Source organism: Dasypus novemcinctus, chromosome 5, assembly GCF_030445035.2.
Source record: "Dasypus novemcinctus isolate mDasNov1 chromosome 5, mDasNov1.1.hap2, whole genome shotgun sequence".
Lineage (NCBI taxonomy): Eukaryota > Metazoa > Chordata > Mammalia > Cingulata > Dasypodidae > Dasypus > Dasypus novemcinctus.
The window spans coordinates 5,122,439-5,147,384 of record NC_080677.1 but is presented as its reverse complement, the minus strand read 5'-3'; the positions used below and the strand labels follow the sequence as shown (position 1 = coordinate 5,147,384).

Below are 24,946 nucleotides of genomic sequence, written 5' to 3'. Positions count from 1 at the left end.
TTAAAAAATATAATAGGCGCCCCCATACCCCCCCCCCATCAACCACCTCTCTCATCACTGTGGCACATTCACTGCACTTGGTGCACTGCTGCACTGCTTGGATAACAGTGTACTTTGTAGTTACACCTTCCCCCAGTCCATTCAGCGGGTTATGGCAGGATGTGTAATGTCCTGCACCTGTCCCTGCTATATCATTCAGGACAACTCCAAGTCCCAAAGATGCCCCCACATCACATCTCTTCTTCCCTCTCCCTGCCCTCAGCAATTCCCGTGGCCACTGTCTCCACATCAATGATACAATTTCTTCCATTGCTAGAGTCATAATGTTTCTATAATAGAATACCAGTAAGTCCACTCTAATCCATATTTTATTCCTCCATCCAGTGGACCGTGGTTTCCTTTCTCTATAAAATTTTCCAGGGGAGTCCCATGACTAGAGTAGACTCCAGGACTAGACCAATCCAAGACTGTAATTTTCTGGGTCCACAAAAGACTCAAGCACCCCCACCACGTCAGCACCCACCTGGGTTTGGGAGGCCTCTCAGAGCCTGTGGGCCTCCTGCCTGGGCTGACGCATCACCACAAACGCAGCGCTGAGCAGTGTGTCCACGGCCGCAGCGGGCAGTGTGTTCCAGGAAAGGCTGGGAACTTGCGCTCATTACCACGCAGCCCGTCACGCAGGGGCCGTCGGACAGGCCTTCGCCCTTCTCCAGCACAGCCTCTTCCTGGTTTCCCACACCCCAGGACTGACCCCTGGAGAGAAAAGACAGGTTCGACGGGGGTCTGCAGCCTCCGCGCTGGAGCTGCGCCCTGCGCCCTCCTGGAAAGAGGGTGTGTGTGCTGAAGGCTCTAAGGGAAGAAGGGATGACTTCAGCAGTCAGAAAGACGCTCTGTGTTCTCGCTCCAGGGGTGAGCGTGTAGAGACGACGAGCAGGTCCTGTCCTCGGGCACCGACGTAAGGGAACGCACACGGCGCGGCGGAGAGGGGCAGGGCCGTGGGACGTCTGGGGTCGTCTCCATTGGGACACCAACGGGTCAAACGACCGTTCCTTGCAAGGAGTGGACACACCCCTCCCTGCAGCTCCGTCTGCTGCTGCTCTATCCCTTGGATCCAACGAGAGGACAAGCCCCTCACGTCGCAGGGACAACACTTCATCTTTGAAGCCTGTCCGATGGACTCCTCTGGAGATCTGGACCACCACTCTGGCCTCCCGAGCCCTTTTTGGGTACCGGGTCCTACAACCCATCAACGAGCGCCTACCGGATCAGGCAATAAACGACACACGGTCTCATCCCACCGGGAACCCCCCAGAGGCTTGGTGTTTCCGCGGGAAGCAGGGATGTATGGCAAGCCAACACCCGCAACGAAGGGCGGTGGTCTCTAGAACTAGAGCTGTGGCAACCCCGGAAGGCAGGAGCTGCCCAGCCCCCTCCTGTTACCTGAAACCTGGGGCCAAACCCAACGTTCCCCCAAGATCTCCTCCTGCCCCTCCACACCTCTCCCACCCTGCTGGCCACAGCCTCGGACAGCTCTATCAGAGCAGCTGGACATGATCTCCCCTTGGAAGCCCTGGCCGGAGCCCCACGCTCCCTTAGCCAAGAACGCTGTGCCGCTCATCTTTGGAGGCACTCCAGGGATACCCCCGACCTCTGAAGGCAAGAGGGCAGGGCCACACGCCGGGGACTCCCCGCAGCCTCCTGGAGCTGGGCGCTGGGCTGCGCGCCCCATACACGCTGGTGGTTACTGACAGGTAAGTGAACGTCTCTACAGCACACGCCGGGTGCACACTGGGCAGGTGGCAAGATAGGAGTTGGCTCTTAGGCCAAGGAGAGCCCAGGGGGCTTGACACAGGCTTAGCAAGACGTGAAAAAGTTCCAACACGACCTGAGACCAAGGGTGAATTAGGGTTCTCCAGGGAAAGAGAACCAACAGGACACGTGTGTGTCTGTGTGTAAATACTATGGGATTTATTACAGCAATTGGCTCACATGACCACGGGGATGGGCAAGTTCAAATTCCACGGGGCAGGCTACAAGCTGGGCTCTCCAATGAGGGTTTCGATAAAGTCCCCAGGAGACGCTGGCTGGGAGGAGGAGAGTGGGAAATTCTTTCTGACTGCTGAAATCATTAGTTCTTAAAGCTTTCAAATGATCAGATGACACTTTTCTCATTCCTAGAGGCAGTCTCCTTTGTTGATTGTAGATGCAATCAACCAACGATTAAATCCATGAACTATCCTCACAGGAACAATCGGGGCAGTGCCCGCTTGCCTGAACAACTGGCTGCCAAAACCTAGCCAAAGTGACACAGGAACGGGACCATCGCAGAGGGCAAAAGGGACCCCGGGGAGCCCCACATCCTCCATACCAGAACCCACGCCTGGCACTGAAGCACTAAGTCCCACGGCTCAGAAATCTTGCATAGATTTCTACCACTCTTATCCTCGGGACACTTGTCCCTCTCCAGTGACTCACAGAGTAATTAAGAACGCCTTCTTGCTTTTTATCACACAAAATCACTTTTCTGATATTGAATAATTGAATTTCAAGACTCTGTCTGGGGAAGAACTCTATCCTGCTCAGAAAGAAATTCCTAGGCGCTTTGTGTTTCTGGTAAACAATGAGTTGTTGATGGACTCATGATCTTCTCACAGAAGGTCTAACTTCATGCAAGACTTGCTCATCTATTTGAGAGTAACCAAGGGAGGGCACTGCAATCTCTTACAGACACTACAGAAAATGATATGTTACAATTTTAGATGTACTCTCATGGGCAAAGGGGGGGTAGCATTTCTTCTGACATGGTCTACACTTTGCTGATTTATTTTACTTCCCATGGTTAATAAACAGGCTTGTGTGTGCTTTCTCTTACCTAACTGGTAAAGCCACAGAATACAACCCAGCTAACTGCAAGATCAACAGATCAGATTCAAAACTACTTGTTCTTTGGAAGCCACAGAACACAAAGGATCAAAACAGAAAACCCAAGACAACGGCATCGAGGACAGCCCCCAACGTCCTGGATATTGGGGATAATTGTGATATTCCCCAGAACGGCAGGAGAGACCCCTGGGGCAGGAGAAGAGGACACTGCCCCTGTGGCTTGGAGCCGCTTCGGGCCGAGGGGCTCGGGCTCTCGTGAAGCCCCGGGATGTCCACAGGCCGCTGTGCAGGTGCCACTGGGACGGCAGCGGGCACGTGTGTGAGCAGCGGGAGGGCGGGAGCCGGCTCGGCTGGGTGGGAGACAAGCCTGGGCAGGCACCGGGGCAGCAGCCTCCACAGGGAGCGGCGCCGGGGACGCGTCGGAACAGGAGCAGCGGCGGGACCCCATCCCAGGGGAGGACACAGAGCCTGCGAGGTCGGAGGCCGAGCCAGAGCAGGCGAGGCAGAACGCGGGGTCGCCACGCGGCCTCTGATCCAAGCTCAGGAGCCGCTGCTGTGCGCCCTACACCTTCCCCAGCTGGGGGTGTAGGGTGCAGGGACACGACACAGCGAGGCGCCCACCCAGGAAGCACCCACGGATACCTGCAGCTGGTGGCAAGAGGAAGCCAGGTGGGCTGGCGCCGTGGGGGAACGCCGGCCTAGGGCTTCTCCACGCTCGGGGGTCCTGGGGCAAAGGATGCTGGGTAGCTATGGAAGTTTCCGGGTTAACGCTGCCTTTGGCATCGCGCTGTTCCCCGGGGCACCGCCCCAAGTCCCTCGTCCTGCCCCCACGTTAGACAGCTCACTCCTCTGAGTCACTCATCCCAAAGTCCCAGCGCCAACCAGCTCTCCGCCCCCGCCAGCTGCCGGGGAGGTGGGGGCGAGGCGGCCTGGGCCGGCTGGGAGCTGGCTGGAGCAGCAGAGCTCAGGGCGTCCTCGCCCGCTGGCCTGCCCCTAAAGGAGTCCTCCTCTCCAGGACCGGTCCTGAGTCCCACCACCAACCCGGCCTGTGCAGCAGTTTCCCCGCTCGCCAAGGGGCCTCGGTGGGGCTGCAGGGGCATCTGAGACCACATGCGCCCGCAGCCCTGGCGAGGGCGCTGCGTAGATGCGGCCCCCGGCTTCCCTCTGCACCTGCAGCCTCCGGGGCTGGCTCACCCCGAGACGGATGGGGCGGCAGCTGCACCCTCCTGGGAGAGGAGCACGGCTCTGGGGGCTGGCGTCGAGGTCCCCCGACGCCCACCACCCTTGCCTCGTTAAGCCACCAAGGGCTCCTTGAAAAAGGACAAGAGAGAGGTGGAGGGAAGCTACGACTCCTGAGAGGGCACGTCGTGAGCGTCACAACGCCTCGGCAAGAGCGGCCTTCCCCGCACGTGGGTGCCCGAACAGCTCTGCTTTCTCTGCCCCTGCCCTTCCTCCAACACGCGGCCTCTTCCCGGAGAGCCTAGCGTCGGGTCTAAGAGGCTCCCGGTGGTCCTCTCCTCAGACGCTGAGTCCTTCCAGTGGAGGGGTTCTGTGCACGCACAACCCTTCGCGCGCGCTGCATCCTTCACGCCCGCACCTCATCCGGGTGCCCAAGCCGTGTCACTGGCTCTGACTTTGAATGAAAGGAGAAAGGAGCGTCGAAGAACATCGGGTTTCCCTTTGCCTCAAAGAGCGGAGCAGCCCGACATGTTTGCACATCAGGGCCTCGCAACATGACCCTAGATTTCGAGATCTTAGCTGGAATCTAGAGACGGCCTGGCAATCGCTACCAGCAGAACCAGGCAGCAACGCTCCTCATGCGCTCCCACGAAGAAACGCACCTCCCCGGTAGGCTGAAGTCAAAAGAGAAAACAGTGGCTTTCTGCAGGTCGCGCTGAGTGAGAGAGCCCACCTGCCCTCCAGGAGGCCTGAACGTAGTAACAGAGACTCAGACCCCAGGGCCGGGCAGCGCGGGGAGGCACTTCTGACCCCAGAAGGGCACGCACCAAATCCCGGGTTTCCTTATTCCGCTGGCAGAGGTGGAGATTCCCTGGCGCAGAGCCCGGAAGGGGCAGAGGGAATCTTCACGGTCTTATTTTAAGACGGGCAGCTCTGTAAACCACCTTGGTGGCATAGCCACAGACAGCTCGTCGCGATCTTTATGGGCAGCAGGGTTAGCGGGGGATGGCCCAGATGCTCCCCAGGCACGGGACGGGGCGCCAACCTGCCAGCGCCGGCCCCCTGGCGAGGACGCTGACCTCGCCTGCAGAGTTTTGACGGTGCTGTGGTGGGGCCTGCTGCAGGGCCGTGGAACTGGAGCAGACCTTACGGGGCGCCGGGGGCAGGTGCATCGAAGCGCCCAGGAAAGACACCGAGGCACCGCACGTTTGAGAACAACGAAGGTGGGGACAGGGAGGGAGGGGGGAGAGAATGTGTTCCTGGAAGAGGCGTAGAGACCTGGAGCTCTCCTGGTGGATGGGGCGAGTTGGGGCCAGAAGCACAGGAAGCCAGTGGCTAAGGTCCCAAGGTCCAGGCCACGCCCCGGCCCCCGCTCCCCACTCACCCGGCCACGCCCCCCACCCACCCGGCTGCACCCCGGCTCCCCACTCACCCGGCCATGCCCCCCACCCACCCGGCTGCACCCCGGCTCCCCACTCACCCGGCCATGCCCCCCACTCACCCGGCCACGCCCCGGCTCCCCACTCACCTGGCCATGCCCCCACTCACCCGGCCACGCCCCGGCTCCCCACTCTCCTGGCCACGCCCCCCACTCACCCGGCCGCACCCCGGCTCCCCACTCACTCCAGGCCACGTTCCAGCTCCACCAATTATGGCTGTACCTCAGTTTCCTCATTTGCAGAATGGAAAAAGCATTTGTGCCTAACTCACGGGGCGACCGTGGTGAATGAGAGCGCCCACTCCTAACCGCGTGGCGCAGTGCCTGGCCCGCAGCCCTCATCCACCGAGTCTCGGGCGCTGCTGGGGTGCAGCTGCTACCGCCGTCGCCCCCCACGCTGGAGCACACCGGGGCCCAGGGTAGGCTGGGCAGACGTGCAGCTCGTCCAGCGCCTCTGCCCCGGAGCCTGGCGAGTGGCTTCATGGCTCTCCGACCTTGTGCAAGCGACACAAACTCTCCAGCTACGTTTCCTCGCATGGGGAATATGGCTGTAAACACCACCACCACAGCCTTAAAGCCAAAACGACCAGCTGGAAAAACAGCTGTCACCTGGGCAGTCCTCCCTTGAGTGACCACCTTCAGGCAGGAGCACAACCTGGGAACGCCCACACTCTCTGCTCCAAGGTGGCGAGGGCACTGGGAGGCTTTCTCTTGCCTGACCAAGCCCAGAGTTTTAACGCCTCATTGACCCAGAATAGAGACCCAGGTAACAACAGGTAACCCAGGACTAGACAGTGAAGGTGAACTGGTGCTAAAAGCTTTTTGGAACTCAGATTCACTGTTAAGCACTCTTTCTAAGCCATACGAAGACATCCCTCCTGGATTAACGGAAGTTTTGGCCCATAAAATAAAAAGCTCTAGCAGACACCGCCCAGCGGTTGGAGGAGAAGAGAATGGCGAGGCGCCCCGCGGCAGCACCGGCCAGGCCCACTCACCTGCTTCGGCATGGACGGGCTTGGAGGGAGAGAGCCCGGCGGGAGCCCGGGGCTGCTCCGGGGGCCACACAGCTCCGGGAAGGGGTTGGGGATGGCTGGCAGCGAGGAGGTCCTGAACTGCTGGTCCTCTTCCTGAAGGCGCCTGCAGAAGGAGACGGGTTACAGGGCTGCGAGGCCGAGCTGCTGCAGGGGCGAGGGCCTCCTCCACCCGCCCGCGGCGAGGCGGCATTGGAACCCCACGGTGCCCAGGCAAGGACCCGGCCGGGGCGAGGCGGCCAGGGCTGCGCAGGCTGTGCGAGCACCAGACCCCACGGTGCCCAGGCGAGGACCTGGCCGGGGCGAGGCGGCCAGGGCTTCAAGGCTGTGCGTGCACCAGACCCCACGGTGCCCAGGCGAGGACCCGGCCGGGGCGAGGCGGCCAGGGCTTCAAGGCTGTGAGTGCACCAGACCCCACAGTGCCCAGGCGAGGACCCGGCCGGGGCGAGGCGGCCAGGGCTTCAAGGCTGTGCGTGCACCAGACCCCACGGTGCCCAGGCGAGGACCCGGCCGGGGCGAGGCGGCCAGGGCTTCAAGGCTGTGCGTGCACCAGACCCCACGGTGCCCAGGCGAGGACCCGGCCGGGGCGAGGCGGCCAGGGCTTCAAGGCTGTGCGTGCACCAGACCCCACGGTGCCCAGGCGAGGACCCGGCCGGGGTGAGGCGGCCAGGGCTTCAAGGCTGTGCGTGCACCAGACCCCACGGTGCCCAGGCGAGGACCCGGCCGGGGCGAGGCGGCCAGGGCTTCAAGGCTGTGCGTGCCAGACCCCACGGTGCCCAGGCGAGGACCCGGCCGGGGCGAGGCGGCCAGGGCTGCACAGGCTGTGCGAGCACCAGACCCCACGGTGCCCAGGCGAGGACCCGGCCGGGGCGAGGCGGCCAGGGCTTCAAGGCTGTGCGTGCACCAGACCCCACGGTGCCCAGGCGAGGACCCGGCCGGGGCAAGGCGGCCAGGGCTGCGCAGGCTGTGCGAGCGCCAGACCCCACGGTGCCCAGGCGAGGACCCGGCCGGGGCGAGGCGGCCAGGGCTGCGCAGGTTGTGCCAGCACCAGACCCCACGGTGCCCAGGTGAGGACCCGGCCGGGGCGAGGCGGCCAGGGCTTCAAGCCTGTGAGTGCACCAGACCCCACGGTGCCCAGGCGAGGACCCGGCCGGGGCGAGGTGGCCAGGGCTTCAAGGCTGTGAGTGCACCAGACTCCACAGTGCCCAGGCGAGGACCCGGCCAGGGAGAGGTGGCCAGGGCTGCGCAGGCTGTGCGTGCCAGACCCCACGGTGCCCAGGCGAGGACCCGGCCGGGGCGAGGCGGCCAGGGCTGCGCAGGCTGTGCGTGCCAGACCCCACGGTGCCCAGGCGAGGACCCGGCCGGGGCGAGGCGGCCAGGGCTGCGCAGGCTGTGCATGCACCAGACCCCACGGTGCCCAGGCCAGGACACAAGCTGGCATCTGCTCCAAATGCCCGTCAGCTCTGTTCAATGACCAGCTGGTGCGTGGGAGGCTGCGTCTAAGGGCAAATGCGTGGGAACAACCATGTTTCAATGACTCTGAACTGAACAGTCACCTAACCAACTAAAGCTAGCAGGAGAGGTGTTGGTATCCTCGTCTGACCTGCAGAATGGATGCTGAGTTGTACACAAAGGTTACGGAGATGGAATAAACTGGAAATAAACGTTTCTATTCTCCCCGCACGAAAATCTGGGCTTCACGTCCCCTCAGAAACGCCCGACTGTACCCCACACCACCGAGCGCCATCTGACTCCTCGACTGCTTTCCCTGGCCCCTCGACATTTCTCCCTCCTCCCAAGAACATAAAACTCACTTGTCACAGTTAAGCAAAGGAAGACAAAGGATGGCAAATCGGATGCAACTAGGAAAACAGCGGGAAAGCCAACTCCAGAGTCAAAGCGAGGACAGGAGGCATCGTGCGCGTGCCCCTTCCCGAGGGCCGCCACCGGCTCCGTCCACGACGTCTCCAGGCCCTCGAAGGGGGGAGGGGACGCAGTCCTCACTGCACCTGGCCCAAAGACCCCACTTCCCAGGAGCCGGGGCGAACCCGAGCTGCCCCTGAGCCCTGCGGACCCTTCCCCACCTTTCCTCACTCCAGGACAGCCACAAGCCCCGGGAAGGCTGCGTCTTCAAACCCAAGTCTTTACAATTTGAATAACTCGATGACCCTGCCCACTCTCTTCGGAGGTTTCCCACCCACTAGAGACCACTTTTTTTTTTTCTGACTTACCCTGAGTTTAAAGGAGGGACTTGTCTTGCATTTCCAGGTAGACCAGGAAATGATACGCTGGTTTAAAACTACAAGTACCGCATGGCACAAAGGAAATCAGGGCTGTCAATCTATAAGAGCCATCCCTTAACCGCTTGACAATGTGCCGCAAAGTTCATCTTTACTGCTAGTGAATCCCACTCTTCCCATCGCAGCTTCTGCCTCAGCCAGGCACTCAACCCGAGACCCTGGGCCTTGTTTGATAGAACAAGAGAGGAACGATAGGCAGTTAATTCCACTTCCTGCAGATTACAGCCCACAATCTCTAGCCAGTGACTTTACCCCCAGAGCCAAGAGGGCCTGCTCGCTTTAATTCATAATAACCAGATGCTGACGTTCTCTTGGATGAGCTCCTTTTCCAGGAAAGCATCTCTCTCCATCAAGCTATTTTGAATATCCTACCAGCTCCCACATTGACTTTCTAATCATTCACAAACAAAACTAACAGGCATTACAGAAAGCTGGAAAAAAAGGAGGCCTATTGCCATGGATACAGCCCTCCCCAACGGGGGTCCTTGACCCTTCTTGCTCCAGGGACCCTCTGCCAGTCAGGTGGCAAAGGCCCCTTACGAAGCCCGCACTCCACTGTGCTATTTAGTAAAGAGATTGCGCCTGCGCCAACATGTCCCCACGAGAACACGTGAAGCTGAATTTTAGTTCACGCTCACGGGCCCCTTGTTGAGCGCCCCTGCTCTACAGCCACGTAAGGAAAAAGGACCATGGAGCGGGGCTAAGGTTTAGGGGACCAGGGAAGGCGACCGGAAGGGGGTCCCAGTGGGGCGTAGAAGGCGCCCTCCCGGGTCCGTCTGGCCCAGGCGTTCCGTTCGTCTGGATCTTAGCACTGCTGCCCTTCTCCGTTGCCCTGTGCCCGCTTGCCGTGACCTGGTCTGGAAGCCTTCCCTTCCTCCTCCCAGCTTCTCCTCGTCCCACGCCCGCCTCCCCTCAGCTCCCAGAGTGGACAGAAATCCCGTGAGGTTCCTGACGGCGTTCCGTGCTTCCCTGGTACACGCGCCACCCACTTCCTGAACGGGCTGCGCCAGTGCCGAAGCTGAGTGCACATGTGGACTTTCCCACAAACGAGGTGCGACCAAGTAACCGCACCTCTGTGCCTCAGGTTCCTCAACTGGGCACTGCGGACAAGACCCCCGCCTGCTTCGTGGGGTCGCTGGACTCGGCTGATAACGGAGACGCTTGGCCAACCTTCCGTACAGGGCAGTCCTAACCGTGACAAGCCCACGCCGGCCTCACTTCTCGAGTCCGGAGGATGTGTGGCTTGGCCACCAGGACGTAGACCTGTGACTGGGGACCGGGCCTCCCCGCTGCACCTGCAGGCACTGTGGGGCTCGCCTGCTCTGTCAAGCTGACTGGGCCCCACGCAGCTCTTGGCATTTAGGGCAGGCAGCCAAGAGGCAGATGTGGAAAAGCCACGTTCCGCTACAACTCTAGGCTGAAGGGAGCTGGGCAGGGGGCCAGGCCTCCCGGCCCCACAGTCCTGCTCCCTGACCCCACCTCGGGTGCCTTCCCGTCTTCCCAGGGATGACGACAGGCCCCCAGACCCAGGGAAAGATGGGACTGTCCCTGCAAAAGGAGATGATGCTCTAAAAGCAAGACGGGACACAAAGTGGAAGAGCGCCCAGTCCACCACCAAAGGCGGTGACAAAAGGCTGGGAAGGCTGCGGCAGCGGCCACAACCTGGCGTGCCTGCGCCTCTCCAGGAAAGAGCAGCCTGTGCTGGGAGCAAGAGGGATCTCTGCGCAGCAACACCAAGAGGTTAGACCCCAAAGAGACCTCACAGCAGTTTCCAGAAGCAGGCAGGACCACAGCAAGAGAAAACGAGATCCCAGGAATATCTGCTGTTGAGCAAGGGGCAGCCACCAGAACCCCGCCTGACAAAGGCCGAGGCGGGGGAGGACTGAACCCCTTAATCCGTCACCCACCTTCCCCCCAGAAAGCCCCAAGGAGAGAGCAGGGAGCGGCGGGAGGTGTGTCTCCACCCCTCACCCCCTCTCGCCCTGTACCTTACCCACCCTTTCCTCTAAACTCACCAGTCACCGTGGAGCTGGGGCGGGTGGGCGGCGGGGCCCGGGTGCGCCCCAGGAGCCTTCCCTGCTCCCCGGCTTGCTCTCCCCGGCACGTCTAAAGCGGGCTCCACGCCTCCCCTTCAGAACGGCTACCCCTCAGCCTCCCCGCACTCAGGACAACCCGGCACCCTTGACCCTCAGCCCCGCTCCTTCCTTCCAAATCCCCTGCTCACCACACCCCACTGCCCCCTCACCAGAAACAGCCCCGAGCTCCACCTCCCTTCCTCCTCGGTGGAGGCACCGCCACCTCCATTCCGCATTCCCGCCCACCTCCACACGGGCCTCCGCGCTGCCGTGCCCAGCAATGCCCGTTCTGTCACCCCAGGCGGTCGCGCTGTCATCAGTCCTGTCGCTCCCCTGCCCGAGCTCGTCCCCAGGCTCGCCCCGCCGAGCGGCACACGTGGCCCATCCTGCCCGGGCCTCGACCTCTGCTGGGATCATCTCTCCTACCCTCCGTCAGCTCCCATCGCCCTCCGCCTCCGGGAAGCCCCGCGCCAGCCCGTTTCTCCGCACCCTCCTCGTGTGCACCTGGGAGAAGCTTCCCGCCCTCCACGGGCTGCAGTGCAGGCTCCGGAGTGGACTCAGAGCTCCACATTCCTCACAAGCGCTGCAGGCCAGATTGCCCCCTGGGAGCCGGGTCTTGGAGCTCTTTTGGCCGCTCGGCCACTGCGGCAGCTTGGTGTCGCTGACCCTCCCAGCCCCCCACCTGGTACCGGGCATGCAACGGGTGCTTTGCCAGGATGACCGGAAGCAAGATGGGCACCAGTGGAGCCGAGCAGTGCCACGCTGGAGGAGTTGCCTGCACCCTTCGTCGCCAGCTGCCAGCACAGCATGAACGAACGCACCTCCGGATCTCGCCCAGCACCGGCGCCCCCCCCTCACCACCGGCCTGCGTGGCGCCCCACCTCCGTCCGTGGCCCCCAGCTTGGGGGGCGCCGGGTCCTACCTGACGGCGGGGATGTGCACGGGCTGCGAGCGCTGCACCTTCGGCCGGGGGGACGCCCGCGGCTGCAGGGGCCTCGTTCCCGCGCTGGGCGGCTGGCCGCGGCGGTGCTGGCCATTCTGAAGCAGGGGCACCGTCTCGGACTGTGCGCCGCAGGCCGAGTGCACGCTCTCGAAGGACGCGTTCATGTCGTTCACCAGGGCCTCCAAGTCCACGTCATCTTCTGCATGGGCACCGCCGGGGACAAGAGCAAAAAAAAGGAGGCTTAGCAACAGCACGGGCTGCGCACCACGGAGGTCGGGGCAGAGGGGCGAGAGGGAGACATGTCCACGCTGGCGTGGGGACAGCGTTACTGTAGGTCCTAATATCCCAGGCAGAGCCTGGCACGGCACGCCCACAGCTGCAGGTGCCTCGCGAGCCCTGCCTCGTTTACTCCTTACACAGTAACAGGTCACAGCTGACCGGGCCTCACAGGCCCACAGAACCCGAGCAGCCAGCTCGGGTCACCGCGGCCCCAGAGGGAAGCCTCAAGTCGAAACACGCTTGCAGCCACCTGTGAGCTCACTAGGTGTGTGCGGAATAAAGGAGCACGCGGATCCTTCCGGAGCACCGAGGCCTCCCTGCCTCTCCTGTGTGCCACACACGTCTCGGGGGGCTTGGTTTCAGCTTCCCCGCCAACACGAAAGGGCCTAACAAAAGGAAGTAACAGATGACGGCAAAGAGCTGCGCGGAGAGCAGTACAAAAGGACAGAGGACGGCGGGTTCCTGGGGTTGGGGACGGGCCAGCTGTGTGGGGTGAGGCAGGGACAGAGCACAGCCACGAGGGCTCAGCCAGCAGCAGAGAGGCTCCCGGCTGCTGCTCTGCTGTCCGTGCGGTGGTGCCAGGTAAGTCAGGAGATGGACGGCAGGGGCGGGGGACGGCAGGGGTAGGGGACAGCAGGCACGGTGGGCACTGGGCAGTGACCCAGGGCCCTGAGGTCACCCTGACGGGAGGGGAAAGGACAGTCAGGAGCCAAGCAGCCTGAGCAAGCGCAGGACGCGGAGGTGGAGATGCTGGAGGAGCTGGATTAGAAGGTGGGGACCGAGGAAGCCGGGGTCGAGATGGGCCCAGGGACCCCGAGTCGGGGAAATGAGCACCCAGCTGAGGGTTGCTTTGAAAAAGACCTGCCTGGAGTTGGGGCGGTACAGCAGTGAACAGGGGCCTGCATTTCTAGGGTCTTCTGTGGGCTCGAGGCCAGAAGAAAGATGCTGCCACAGCTAAGGTCCCGCGTGGTCAAACGACAGCCCAGGGGCCACAGAGTAAATGGACAAAAGTGCTGAGTCAGGAATTAATGACCATGTAACCAGCAATTAATCTATCCCACGGGGCAATACCGTCAGTGGGCAGAACTGTGGCTCCCGGGGGAGAGGAAGGGGCTGGTGGGGACGCTTGGTTGGCAGGACCCTGACACCAGAGGGGCCAGCTTGACACGCCTGTCTACAGACGGCTAAGACAAGTCCTACTGGGAAACTGGGAGAGCAGGACCGTCAACAACCGAAAACCGCAGAAAGCAGCCGCCCAAAGAAAGCCGTTCACTAAATGCGGGGCTTCGATTCTCCAATTACTGAGACCTCAGGGTATTTATCTTACAAGGGAAAGCATCACTGCACAAATCCAGGGCTTCAGGAAAGTTCTAGAACTTATCCGCCATGAACGCCACTCATCGCCGAGGCTCGTATTTAGCGGAGGTGCGATCGTTGCTTAATTTAAGCTCTGTAAAACAATTAAGCACTTGTGCCACGCAACTCGCCACCTTAACAGCCCCTCTTTCTATCTTCAGGGGCCGTTTAAGAATCAACACTGGGCAGGATCCGAGGTTCCCTGTAAGTAATGATCAGTCTTCCAGAACACGAGGCTGGCCGGGGGCCGCATACAGCCGGGCAGAGGGAGCGCACCCGGAGTCCGCGGTTTTCCATCGCAGTGTTCTCTTTACAACCCGAGAAAGCCTTGCTGCCACAGCCACCCCAGCGCCACCGCTTTCGCCCTGCTATGGAAATCAGGCTCACAGTCAGGCCGCTGTGGCCTCAGGAACACACAGCAATTATGGTAGTGTTTGTAGTAAATATAAGAGATTGGATGCTGTGATACAAATGCAATACACGCCCTCAATACGCTTCAACTCTCTTCTGATGCAGATGATCTCCAAAGCTACTTCTACTTTAAAACCTTTGAGTTAAAAAAAAAAACCCAGGTTAATCTGAGAACATTCACTCAGTAGGTTTTAATTTCCATAAATTGCATCCAACTATTAAATGTTATGTTTCAAACCTTCACATTCCTCGTAGCTATTAGAGCAAAATTAACTTTTTTGAGAACCTAAAAATGTCCTCGACTAGAAGAAAATTAAAAAATTTCCCATGGAGTCAATTTAGCATTTTATATGTTAAGATAATAAACTCACTCATGGTTATTGGAATTTGTTTCAACTTAGTTACAGCCTCATGAGGTACAATAATGAAATCTCTCTAACAGCATTTTTACTGTATTTTTATTTTTAAATTTTGCCCCACCCCTTGCGGCTGGCTTGCTGTGTGCGCGCTGTGCCATTTGCAGTGCATTCTTCTGTGTGTCTGCACAGACTTATTTTTATTTATTACCCCCTGCCTTGTGACTTGCTTGTTGTCTGCTCTGTGTCCATTCGCTGTGCGCTCTTCTGTTTTTTATTTTTTTTTACTTGTCTTCCTTTTTTTGCTGTTGTTGCATCACCTTGCTGAGTCGGCTCTCCGCCGCGCTTGCGGGCTGGGTGGCTCTCGGCCGTGTGCGGTGAGCCTGCCTTCACAAGGAGGCCCTGGGACACGAACCCAGGGCCCCCCGTGCGGGAGACACGAGCCCAACTGATGGAGCCACAGCCGCTTCCCTCTAACAGGATTTTTAAAGGACTGATTCTAACAGAGACACTTCTTCATACCATTTGCTGAGTTTTTCTAAATGACTGCTACACCAAGGTGTGACTAAAATTACATTCCCTTCTTGCCAACCTTGCATATGGCTTATGTCCTTTGAAATCGTCTCTCATGGTGAGGACGCTACGGCATTTGTGTGCTGGTAGCTGCCTGCTAAATCCTCTCCTACTTCCATGAACCCATGGGGATCTGTAATGGCCCATTCGTGACAGCCTCCCTGCAGGGTAAAGTAAGTGGGAGAACCCCATAAACCAGGCAATAACGAGGCAGACGCTGCTGGAAATGAACGTTAAGTTCGAGTTTCTATTCAATGCTGACTCCAGGCCCAAAATTTTCCCATGAGCCTATAGCGAGGAAAGGAAATGTGGAAGGTAAAGAAAGGGAAAGGAATTTTGGCTGTGAAGTTTCACTCCACCCTGATGTAAAAGAATGCATTTACTGCACAAACATGGGTTAAATGACAAGGTTGAGAATCAAGTTAATAGTGATCTCCCTTCCTCAAACGACCCAATCCAAAACTGGGCCACTCACTTTGTCCCAAATGTCTGCAAGGTCATTTGCTCTCAAATTCCACACCTGTATCTAGTTGCACGGCCACTGGCAAATCGAGGAGCATTTAGTACTAAAAGATATATATATAAAACTTCAGCAAAATAAATTTGCGTTTGGATCAATTATCACACTTGAATGTGTTCTATAAAATAAATGAGGCGTGCAGGCCAGGGAAAAGCGGGAAACCAAACGCCTTGGCGAGGAGGAGGCAGAAACGCACACCGGAGGGCTGGCTTTACCTTCCAGGCAGCCCCACCTCGACTCCTGAACTGGGAAGACATTGCTTCGTCCACAGCACCACCTAGTGTCGTTACGTTTACTGGACATTAAGGCGGAATCAGAGACACTACAAATCCTTCTGGCATCTCAAAGAAACGCCCGCGACAGTTTCCCCACGTTCCGTGGGGTCCTTCCTTCACAGATCTGGGGGTGCGCGCCGTGGTTTCCGTGACCCCCCTTTTCTTCCATTTTTGTACCTAGATTAAGCGTTGAACCACTTGGAGGCAAGACGTGGGAGGCTTGCTCAAAATGCTGAAATCCCAGGGGGCGATCAATTACTAAGTAAGCAGGTTCAGTCCCCAAGGAGCAAAAGCTAGATGGTGCTCCTCGTGAACATCCCCAGATACACAAAGCCAAAATTCTCAGGCTTCTGTCTGTAAAAGAACAAACAAACAAAAAACTTGAAAGAAAAAAACAAAACAAATAACTAAATAAAGAACTAAATACCCAGCCTGCAAAAGTGTTTAAAACCTAAATGTGTTTTCCTTGGCAAGGTAATTCTGTTGACCTAGAGGCAACTAAAACTTTGTGCAAATATAACTTAACATTCTATGAAAATATCTTTCTGCGCACCAGCTAACTTTCTATTCTCATGTATTCTGATCACATATATTCAACTTTTTGGCATAAGCAGGCTAATAAAATCTTGTATTATACTATGCAGTACTCTTCTCTATTCTAACTGGCTCTATTTAAAGATATGCAGCAAACAGAAAAACAAATTCCAAATTGTGTTGTTAAAAATATATATGTAAGGAACTAGTGCTTTATTTCAGTGGTCATTATTACAAGGCAGGCAGGATTTGAGGTAAGAAATAAAAACCCTAGAATTCGTCTTGCTAACACTTTCCTATAAACACTCACACATGGAGGCCGGGACCCACATATCCGTTCACCCCTGGCTTTTCGGTGTTCACAGAAGAAGGTGGTTCCCAACCTTTGTCAAAAGGACATCTTTTCTTTCCACCAAATTCATACAGGCAAGAGCAACTGCCATTTTCAGTAGCTGTTCGTTGACAATGTATCGACAAACAGATGCATTCAGCCATCTGTAAGAATTTGTGTTTTGTTTTGTTTTTCCCAGCGCAACCATACACTGTGCCCTGCACATTTATGGGGTGGCTCCTTGGCTTACTGCACAGGGCACCCCACACCTGGGATCCACAAGCCCCAGGTGGGACTTCCACGCAAAGCGTCTTCAGCATCAGCTGGAGACATCCAGGTGGGCAAAAATCAATCAACATCCTGGGTAGTTCAGCGAGGCAAAGGGAATCGACTCCAGCAGATCTTCTTGACTTGCGTAGGCCAGGCCGATTTGTTGGAAGCGCAGCATTAACAGGTGGTATCTATTTTAGTTGTTTTTCTTGGAAGCTTTTCCCTCTTCTGATACAGACACAGGACTGTACTCCAGGAGGGCTGCGACCGTATTGTCTGACACGCAGGTCCTTGGAGCCTCGGCTCTTTTTCCCTGTTGTCTGGGAACCCCGCCTGGAGGCCCTCCGAGAGTCCTCCTGAGCAAGTGACAGAGCCTGGTCACGTTTCAGGGTCCACCCACACAAGAACTGGCTGTGATACCACCTGTGAAGACCCCCAATTCTGCGTCAGGAAACATTTCGCTGTGCTCCTTAAAGCTGTGCTGAGATCCACATCTCTCTAAGTGAAGTCCCACCCTCTGTGATTAGGTAAGCACACAGAGCGGCTACTGCCACTGGGAGTCGCAAGAACGGTCTTAGAACCAAGCCGTTGTCCACCAACGTGCAAATGACAACGGAGCCAGGGGCTGCTTGGCGGGTGCCTGGTTGGGTTGGAGAAGCCTCCAGCTACTTGCACCAAAGACCCGTGGATCTGCACCAGAGCCTGGACGTGGTCTGATTTTAGGAATTTTCCTTCTCTTAGGCCTTCTTGTGGTTGGGCCTCAAGGTGAGGTGTTTTGAAACACCCTCAGAGGCTGCGCAGACCCCTCGCTCTTTGTTTTTCGTGCACACAAGAGGTTTAAACAATGTTTCAGGAAAAGCCAGTATTTTAGAAATGAGCTACTGAAATTATACCTTCCTCATGGAAGGAGAGATGAGTCTTATAATTTCCCAAACTCCCGAACCATAAATCATTTAGTTCTATCCCAGGTTTATTACCCTGCCCCCCACCCCCATCTGTTAGCACACAGGCTATCGTGAAAGTGTCAAGACTGTCTGGGCATCTGAAGAATACATATTCAAGTTCACGGGATTCTTTCAAAAGTTGAAAGCAAACATTTGAGGTCAGTTCCTGTTTGCACTTTTAATCTTCTTCCCAGAGCATGTGTGTGTGAGGGCGTGACTTCTCTGTTAATTCACCCTGGTTTGTCCTCCTGCTGGGCATGAGGTGAAGGGGCTTTTGAGCCTGGCACAACAGAACATGCCTCTTGAGTCTGGGTGTGCAAAGTAGTTCAGGCAGCGTCAAGAGACACACTACAGGGTTTGCAAAATTCTCGTGCAGGCCTGGGTCACAGAGAAAGAGGCCAATGAAGGACCACTTCCTGTTGCCACACACTTAGCACCATAACCACTTTCAGGACTGGAAGGAGTCTTAGCAATCAAGAGGTATGGACCTCAGATCTCACTTAGCCAAGGGCAGGCCCAAAGCAGCAGTAATTCACCGCCTCACAGTGCCCCGGAGGCACTGCCGACACTGGGCTCCGTGTCCCCCTGCAGTGCAGCCGAAAGCTCCTTGGAGCACAAAGCCAGCCGGTGGTAGTGGCTGCAGTTACCTGATGCTTACGCCGTGCCCCTGAAATACACTTTTACTGCTTAGTTTAACCGTCAAAATAATCATTTGATATAGATATTATTATTATATCCATGTGGCATAAAGAATTACGTACCCAAATAAAAGATTCTTCTTAACCTCAATCTCCATTTGTAAATCGGCCCTTTGAAAGATGTTACCAGGTAAGGTGTGGACCCGTTTGTGGACAGTATCTTCAAAGAGCTTATGCAGGTGGGGCCAAGTGAACCAGAGGGAGGCCTTACTCCACATGACCAAATGAAGCCAGCACAAGAGGAGGCCAAGTGCCACGGTGATGGCAGCTCTGCACGCCGAGGACTTCCAAGGACGACAGCAAGCCATCACCTAAAACTGCAGACTCCGAGAACGCATGGCCTTGCCGGCACCTTCATCTGGGATCTCTGGTCTCTAAAACCGTGAGCCAACAAAGTCCTTTCACTGCATGGTATTTGTCATAGCAGCCATGGCAAACTAAGACACCCACTGAGGAGTTAAAAAAAAATAAGCTCATGTTCTACAGGAGCAAGGCCACACAGCTGCAGGCAGCCAAGCCAGGATTAGAACTCTGAATTCTAAAATGTTCTCAGGACCCTAAATCACCGTTTGGATTTCTATCATGTTTCTTTCAAGAAGGTCAAACTGGTTTACCAGCTGGCTACGAGACAGGCGTGCAGAGCGCGCCACGGCCTCTGCACCTGGGCTCTAGGAGGCGGCTTTCCACGACAGCCCTGCTGACCGCCCCTACCCGGCGATGCTGTGCATCCTCAGCTTCCCGGACACCTGCCTTCCTGGGTTTGGCAGACAGGGTGGGCACACCAAGGTGGCAGTCAAGGAAAGGGCACATGTGTGCGGAGCTGCCTGGGTGGAGGGTGCCGCATGTCCACAAAGTTGGCCCTTCCCAATCCCTCCGGGGCCACACTCCAACGGGAGAGCCCGTCCAGAAAGGAAGTTTCCCTAACAAGAGCCATCCGCCTTGCCACCCGAACGCCACGGCCCAGCAGCGTATTCCAGAGCCCACAGCTGAGCCTGAAGTTCTTTTCTGAATCCTGGAAAGAGAAAGAGGATGTTTTTGAATTAACCCATTCCTGTGGGCGTGAGGCTCTTTTGCTTGGACGATGACAGCCAGGCCTGACTCAGGTTGAGTCTCCGCCCTCTTGCTGGGTCTGATGTAAACAGAGACACAGAGAGAGACACAAAGGAAGAGAAGGATGCCCCATGTGAGCTGGCCTTGTGCGAGAGAGGGCTCCAGGTGTGCCCACAGCTGCAGAAAGACAGAGGAGCCCCAGAGACCCAGCGAGGAGGCCTGCAAAGAGGCCGGCCCTGCGCCTGGCAGCCCGCAGCTGAGCTCCAGGAGATGGGAGATCCTGGAGGAGAAGGCAGGGGCCTCACAGAGACCATCAGCCGTCGTCACCACGTGGCAGGACCCCGGGATCGCCAGGAGCTGACCCTGGTGAGAAAGCCTCTCGGAGGCTGCCCGATCTGGACACTCCACGGCCTCAGAACTGTAAGCTTTCACCCCAAATAAAGCTCCCATCATAAAAGCCAGCCTGTTTCCAGTACTTTGCGTCGGCAGCCTTGGCAAACTGAGACCCATACAGGGCACAGCCTAAAACCCTGGACTCCCAGGGGGAAGGTCCGCTCTGGACCACGAGGACACCTGCCTACTTCAACCAGCTCGGGAGGCGCCGGCCACCGCCCAGCGCCAGGCCGGGAGCGTCTCACTCCTGTCCCCTGCCCTCCCTCGTCCCGGCCCTCCTCCGTCACCGCGACACGCTCCTGAGGAGCCCGCAGGCTGACCATGACAGTGGGGCTCTTCACGAACCCCCCGAGCCTGAGTGCAGCTCCCCGGGGTCCCCCCTTGCTCCTGGAACCCGAGCAAACTGGCTCCATGCCCAGGGCGCTCCGACCGGCTGGCGGGCCGCCTAGCGTGGCCTCTCCTTGAGGCGCGGGGCTCGGAGCAGTCCCTACCCCACTGGCTGGTCTCCGGCGATGCGCTTTATTTGGTGTAAATGTGGACGCTGGAACCCAGAGAGAGAGCAGCAATGGAAACGAGCCGCACAAAGTGCACTGGGGAACCATCGCCTCCGGCCCCACGGCACCCAGTCTCACAACCAAAGCGGCACTTCTTATAAAAGCCGCCGCTAGGAAATGGCAAGGAAAGAAGTGCCCCAAACAAGGGAGCACATTTATTGATTCTGTGACTCTGTGGAAACATCACTGGAAGGCCCGAGAAACAGCAAAAGTGAAACCCGCCCTTTTCTTAGGGTGAGGCCAAGCCCTCGTGGGATGACCGGGGTGTGTTTAACATTGTTACAAATCCTCGTTACATATTTAACCAAAAGCACTGGACAGCGGATATTCCTTCCAACCCCGCCTGAGGGAACACCAGGGACCAAGTGATCCTCCAGGTCCGAAACCCTAAGGGAAGTGCTGGCCAAGCTGAAGATCCCAAATTAACAGGCAATCAACCAAAACGACAGAAATTAGCCTAACACATGCCAAGCACTGAACGTAACTGGATGTGTCTCACTACCCATTGGGCAAGAGGGTCAACGTTCCCAAGAAAAAGATCCTAATTAGCATTCCCACCTCCTGCAGTTTAGTGACGGTCCCTGCTGACGGGCCCTGGACCCCTCAAACACTCCAGCTCCCTTCAGCCACCTGGCCACCAGAGACCCAGCGCTGGAGGAGCAAGCTTCCTCGTCTCCTGCTGAGGGAAAGCAGAGCCCCAGCTCCTCACTCAGGCCGAGACGTAGGCCTGGGGCTGGGGGGAGAGAGAGGCTCCCAACTCCACACGCAGAGTGAACAGCAACAGGTCTGGCATTCCTGACCCAGGGCAGTGCTTTCTTAACCGCTTTCGACGCATTGCCCTCTTTCTTCTTCATTCTAGTTCATTTGGGGCAAATTTTCTACAGTGAGTGTGTGTTGCTTTAAACTAGAAACAGGGGAAATGATATGGCTCAAGCAACTGAGCCCCCATCTACAAGCCGGGAGGTCCCTGGTTCGTTTCCTGGTGTCTCCTAAAGAAGACAGTGAGGTAGCATGATGTGCAGGCTTGGCAAGCTGACGCAACAAGAGACATCAGAAGAAAAACATAATGAGACACACAACAAAGCAGGGAGCAGAGGTTCCCGGCGCCTCCTAAAGAGGACGAGCAAGTCAGCGAGCAGCGCATAGGGCAGGCACAGCAAGCTGACACAACGTGACATAAGGAGAGACACAAGAACAACATAATCAGAGACACAACAAAAGCGGGAATGGGGGTGGCTCTAGAGATTTGGTGCCTCCCTCCCATATAGAAGGCCTGGGTTCAGTGCCCAGTGCCTCCTAAAGAAACAAGGAATAGACACAAGAAGTGCAAAGAACAAGGGGGTGGGGAGAGAGAAATTTTTTTTTTAATTGTGAAAAAAAATCTATTAGCCATTAAAAAAATTTTCAGGACGTTTAGAATTCTGAATATTCTCTCACATAGTCCATTAAGATCTTTGTCTGGCTAATCTACATGGGCACGAACCCCTAAGCTTGTCTCCTGGTCAGAATCCATGGACCCGGCTTGCGGCCCAGCCCTGGGGTCCCCCAGGGCCAGCCCCCCAATGCCCCACTCGCTGCGTGTCACCATGCACTTGGCCGCGCCTTCTGCTGGAGACGGTCTAGCATCTTCTCTAGGATTCCACAAGCCCTTGGCACTCTGTCCAGGCAGCATCCTCAGCCAACCTCCTTTCTTCCGGGCACGAAGCCACCCTCCCGTCCACTCGCGAGCCAGGCAGGGAGGCCACTCAGGCGGGCACAGGGGTGGGCTCCGGGGGGCTAACCCAGGTCAGACTGGAATGCGCGGAGGGTGAGTGGTGGTGGCCCAGGCTGCGTGCTGAAGGAGAGGGAAGGCTTGCTTAGTAAGAGAAATCTAAGAGATGCCTGGAGGCCCTAGCCGGAGGGCAAAGCCTGGGAACCACCCAGGAAGTGGAGGCCGTCGAGGCTCAAAAGGCCAGGGGCAGACGAACGGCAGGGACTCGTTTCCCCAGGCACCTGTAAGTGACGGGGCACAGGCTGGCCTGTTGCCCGAAGGACCAGGTTGGCGGAGGTGCATTAAACGTGGGTTCCTCTTCCGAACATACAGAAGAATTTTAAGAAGAAACGTGCATGCTTCTGTCCTAGCCTCCAGACCGTGGCAGGAAGGGCTCGTTCGCAGGTAATCTTCTAGAGGCTCATGAAAAACTCAACCACTGAGGAAGGATCAAGAGTCGGCGCTTACAAAATCGTCCTAAGTTTGCCCACTCTTAGCAACAGCAGATGCCAACAGCTCTGTGCCCATTTCGTCAGGGCAGTTAGTGACCAAGGCCAGAAACAGCCGAGCATGCTGCCCCTGATACTCAGGGGGCTGCTCTATAAGGAACAGCAGGTGGACCAGGCCTCCCTGTCCTGACAAATTCCTCCAGTGTGATGGCACAGGAGACTGAAATGCACAGAGGGAGAAAAAAATGTGACCCAGGCCATACACGAATCTCAGAATCAGGAGCAGATACCCCAGCGGCCAAGCAGCTCTACCTCTATCCTCCACCCCCTAAAAAAGGATAATGACTAATCACTGTGTTCTCTGACCCCAATGAGACTTACTGCTTCTTATGTTTTAGAGAATTACAGAATAATAACCCACCCACCAAAAAAGGAAGCATTACTCATTTTACACAGTGACCCCATTCATTCAAATAAAAGAACTGGCATCCAATGTTCAGCAAACAGCACCCAGGAAATGGTGTAAAATCATCCTTCTCTCTTGATTTTCTCCCACCGCACTGCTGAACAGAAGCACCGACGCCCCAAAGCTTCTCTCGGGTCTTTTGCAACTGTTTGAATTCCGCACCTTTGCAAGTACACGACACGGGAAAGGAAGTCCCCCTATCAAAGTTAGCGCCTGCAAGCCAGGTGCCGGGCACGACGAATCCGCACAGATCACGAGAAGGTGTATGAATTCTGCCGTGCCACTTCGACTTTGAGAGGACACTTGGAGGGGAATGAAGACAAGAAGCACGCCCACAGAACACCGCTCTTAGAGCAAAGGTCAACGGCCTCCTTCTCCAGTCCTCAGCCATCTACTTTCCTTCCAACCTCCGGACTCCATTCCTAATTCAATTACATCAGAATTCCGGCTTGGGCGCTAGAAGAAACGAAATAAATAACCTCTCATCCTGGCAGGTTCTCATTTTCCATCCACCCTAAAAATATCCATCCAAGAGCAGCAGAAACAAGGAGGGAAAATCCAGGTTATGCTTTAACACAGTCCCCTAGCATAGTCCTCTCAAAAAGGCATCTTTTTAAAGGTAAAATTAGATGTGGGGAAATTTTTTTATCGATTCAACTTCCTTGGACAGTCCAGGATTCTGCGGATTTAGTGCCATGTTTTTCAAAAGGTCTTCATTCAGCAAGTATTTATTGACACCAACGAGATACCCAAAGTCGTTCTAAATACTAGAAATACAGATGCTAACAAAAGACAAAAATCTCCTCTATGTAAGTCTTTGGAAAATATTTACAATGTTCAAACTAGAATAGCAAGGAAGGATATGACAGTTCTCTTACTACCTTTGGGAAAATAATTTAACTTGATGGCGAAGCTAAAATCTGCTTCCATTAACTAGCAACCAAGGTGAGCCTAGAGGGCAGAGACATCCTATTAGAAAGAAAGAGGGGCTCTTGGCAGAAAGGGGCTACCCAGAGCCTAAAGGAGGGGTGCCACGACTGCTTCTGGCACGAGACCTGGCGAAGTGGAAGTAAAAGGAAGTAGAGGATACAGTTTGAGTCCTCTATAAAGAGAACTTTGGCAGAGTCAATGAAATTGCCAGGCTATAAAAGTAGCCCAGGCGCCAGAAATCCTTCTAGGATGGTTATACTTGGCAGGAGAGAAGCATTTTAAATGAGATTGCTGATTACACACAAGACAGGCAAGTAGAGGGCATTCGGCTCCAAGAAGGGCCCCAAAATTCCAAGGATGGGGAAAGCAACTCCAGGAGAAGAGGGCCAGGCAATTCCAAGCAACGGCCGCCTCCCCAAGCAGGCACCGCCAGGAGAGAGGAGCTGGCTTTCTAGCACGTGGGTGGAAATACAGTATAACCAGAAAGACAGAAACTTCTGGGTTGGGCAGGAGGGGCAGGGAGCCCCTCTCAAACGTGTCTGATGAGCAGGACCACCGGGGACCCGCTGTCTGTGAAAGCAGGGTCCCGGGGTCCAGCTCAGCTCTCAGATCAGACTCTCTCTGGCTGGGGCCAGGACCTTTTAAGAAAGACTTTTCAGTGAAGGGAAACGGGAGCCCACTTCTAAGTGGCGCCTGCTGAATAACGCTGTGAGCAGACGGCGGGCCTGCTTGGTGGGCACTGACTACCGCAGCGCAAGCCCGGGTGGAGCGTGTACCTAGGTGGGACCGTTGAGAGGGCCGCCGCCCCGCAAGTGGCGATTAATAATGAGAAGGAAACATGACAGGTCCCAGGTGGGAGCGGCCCACGGGCTATCTCTAAGGAGCCCGCCCATCCCACAAAGCCGGCGTTTCCACGCACATCGGGTGAGGAAATCAAGGCACAGGATCACTCGCTATC

At 56.6% G+C, this 24,946-nt stretch overlaps 1 protein-coding gene across 5 annotated transcripts in view; it reads right to left on the bottom strand.

Moving 5' to 3' along the window:
* Nucleotides 1-24,946, bottom strand: part of GRB10 (growth factor receptor bound protein 10) — a 209,717-nt gene that overhangs the window by 69,591 nt on the left and 115,180 nt on the right. For all 5 annotated transcript variants that reach the window (XM_058296624.2, XM_012526047.4, XM_071215044.1 and 2 more), the window contains 2 exons: nt 11,829-12,048; nt 6,496-6,637 (listed from right to left, as the gene is read on the bottom strand). In XM_058296624.2, coding sequence (XP_058152607.1) covers nt 6,496-6,637; nt 11,829-12,013 — 327 coding nt within the window. In that variant the 5' untranslated portion in view covers nt 12,014-12,048. The remainder of the gene's footprint in view (nt 1-6,495; nt 6,638-11,828; nt 12,049-24,946) is intronic.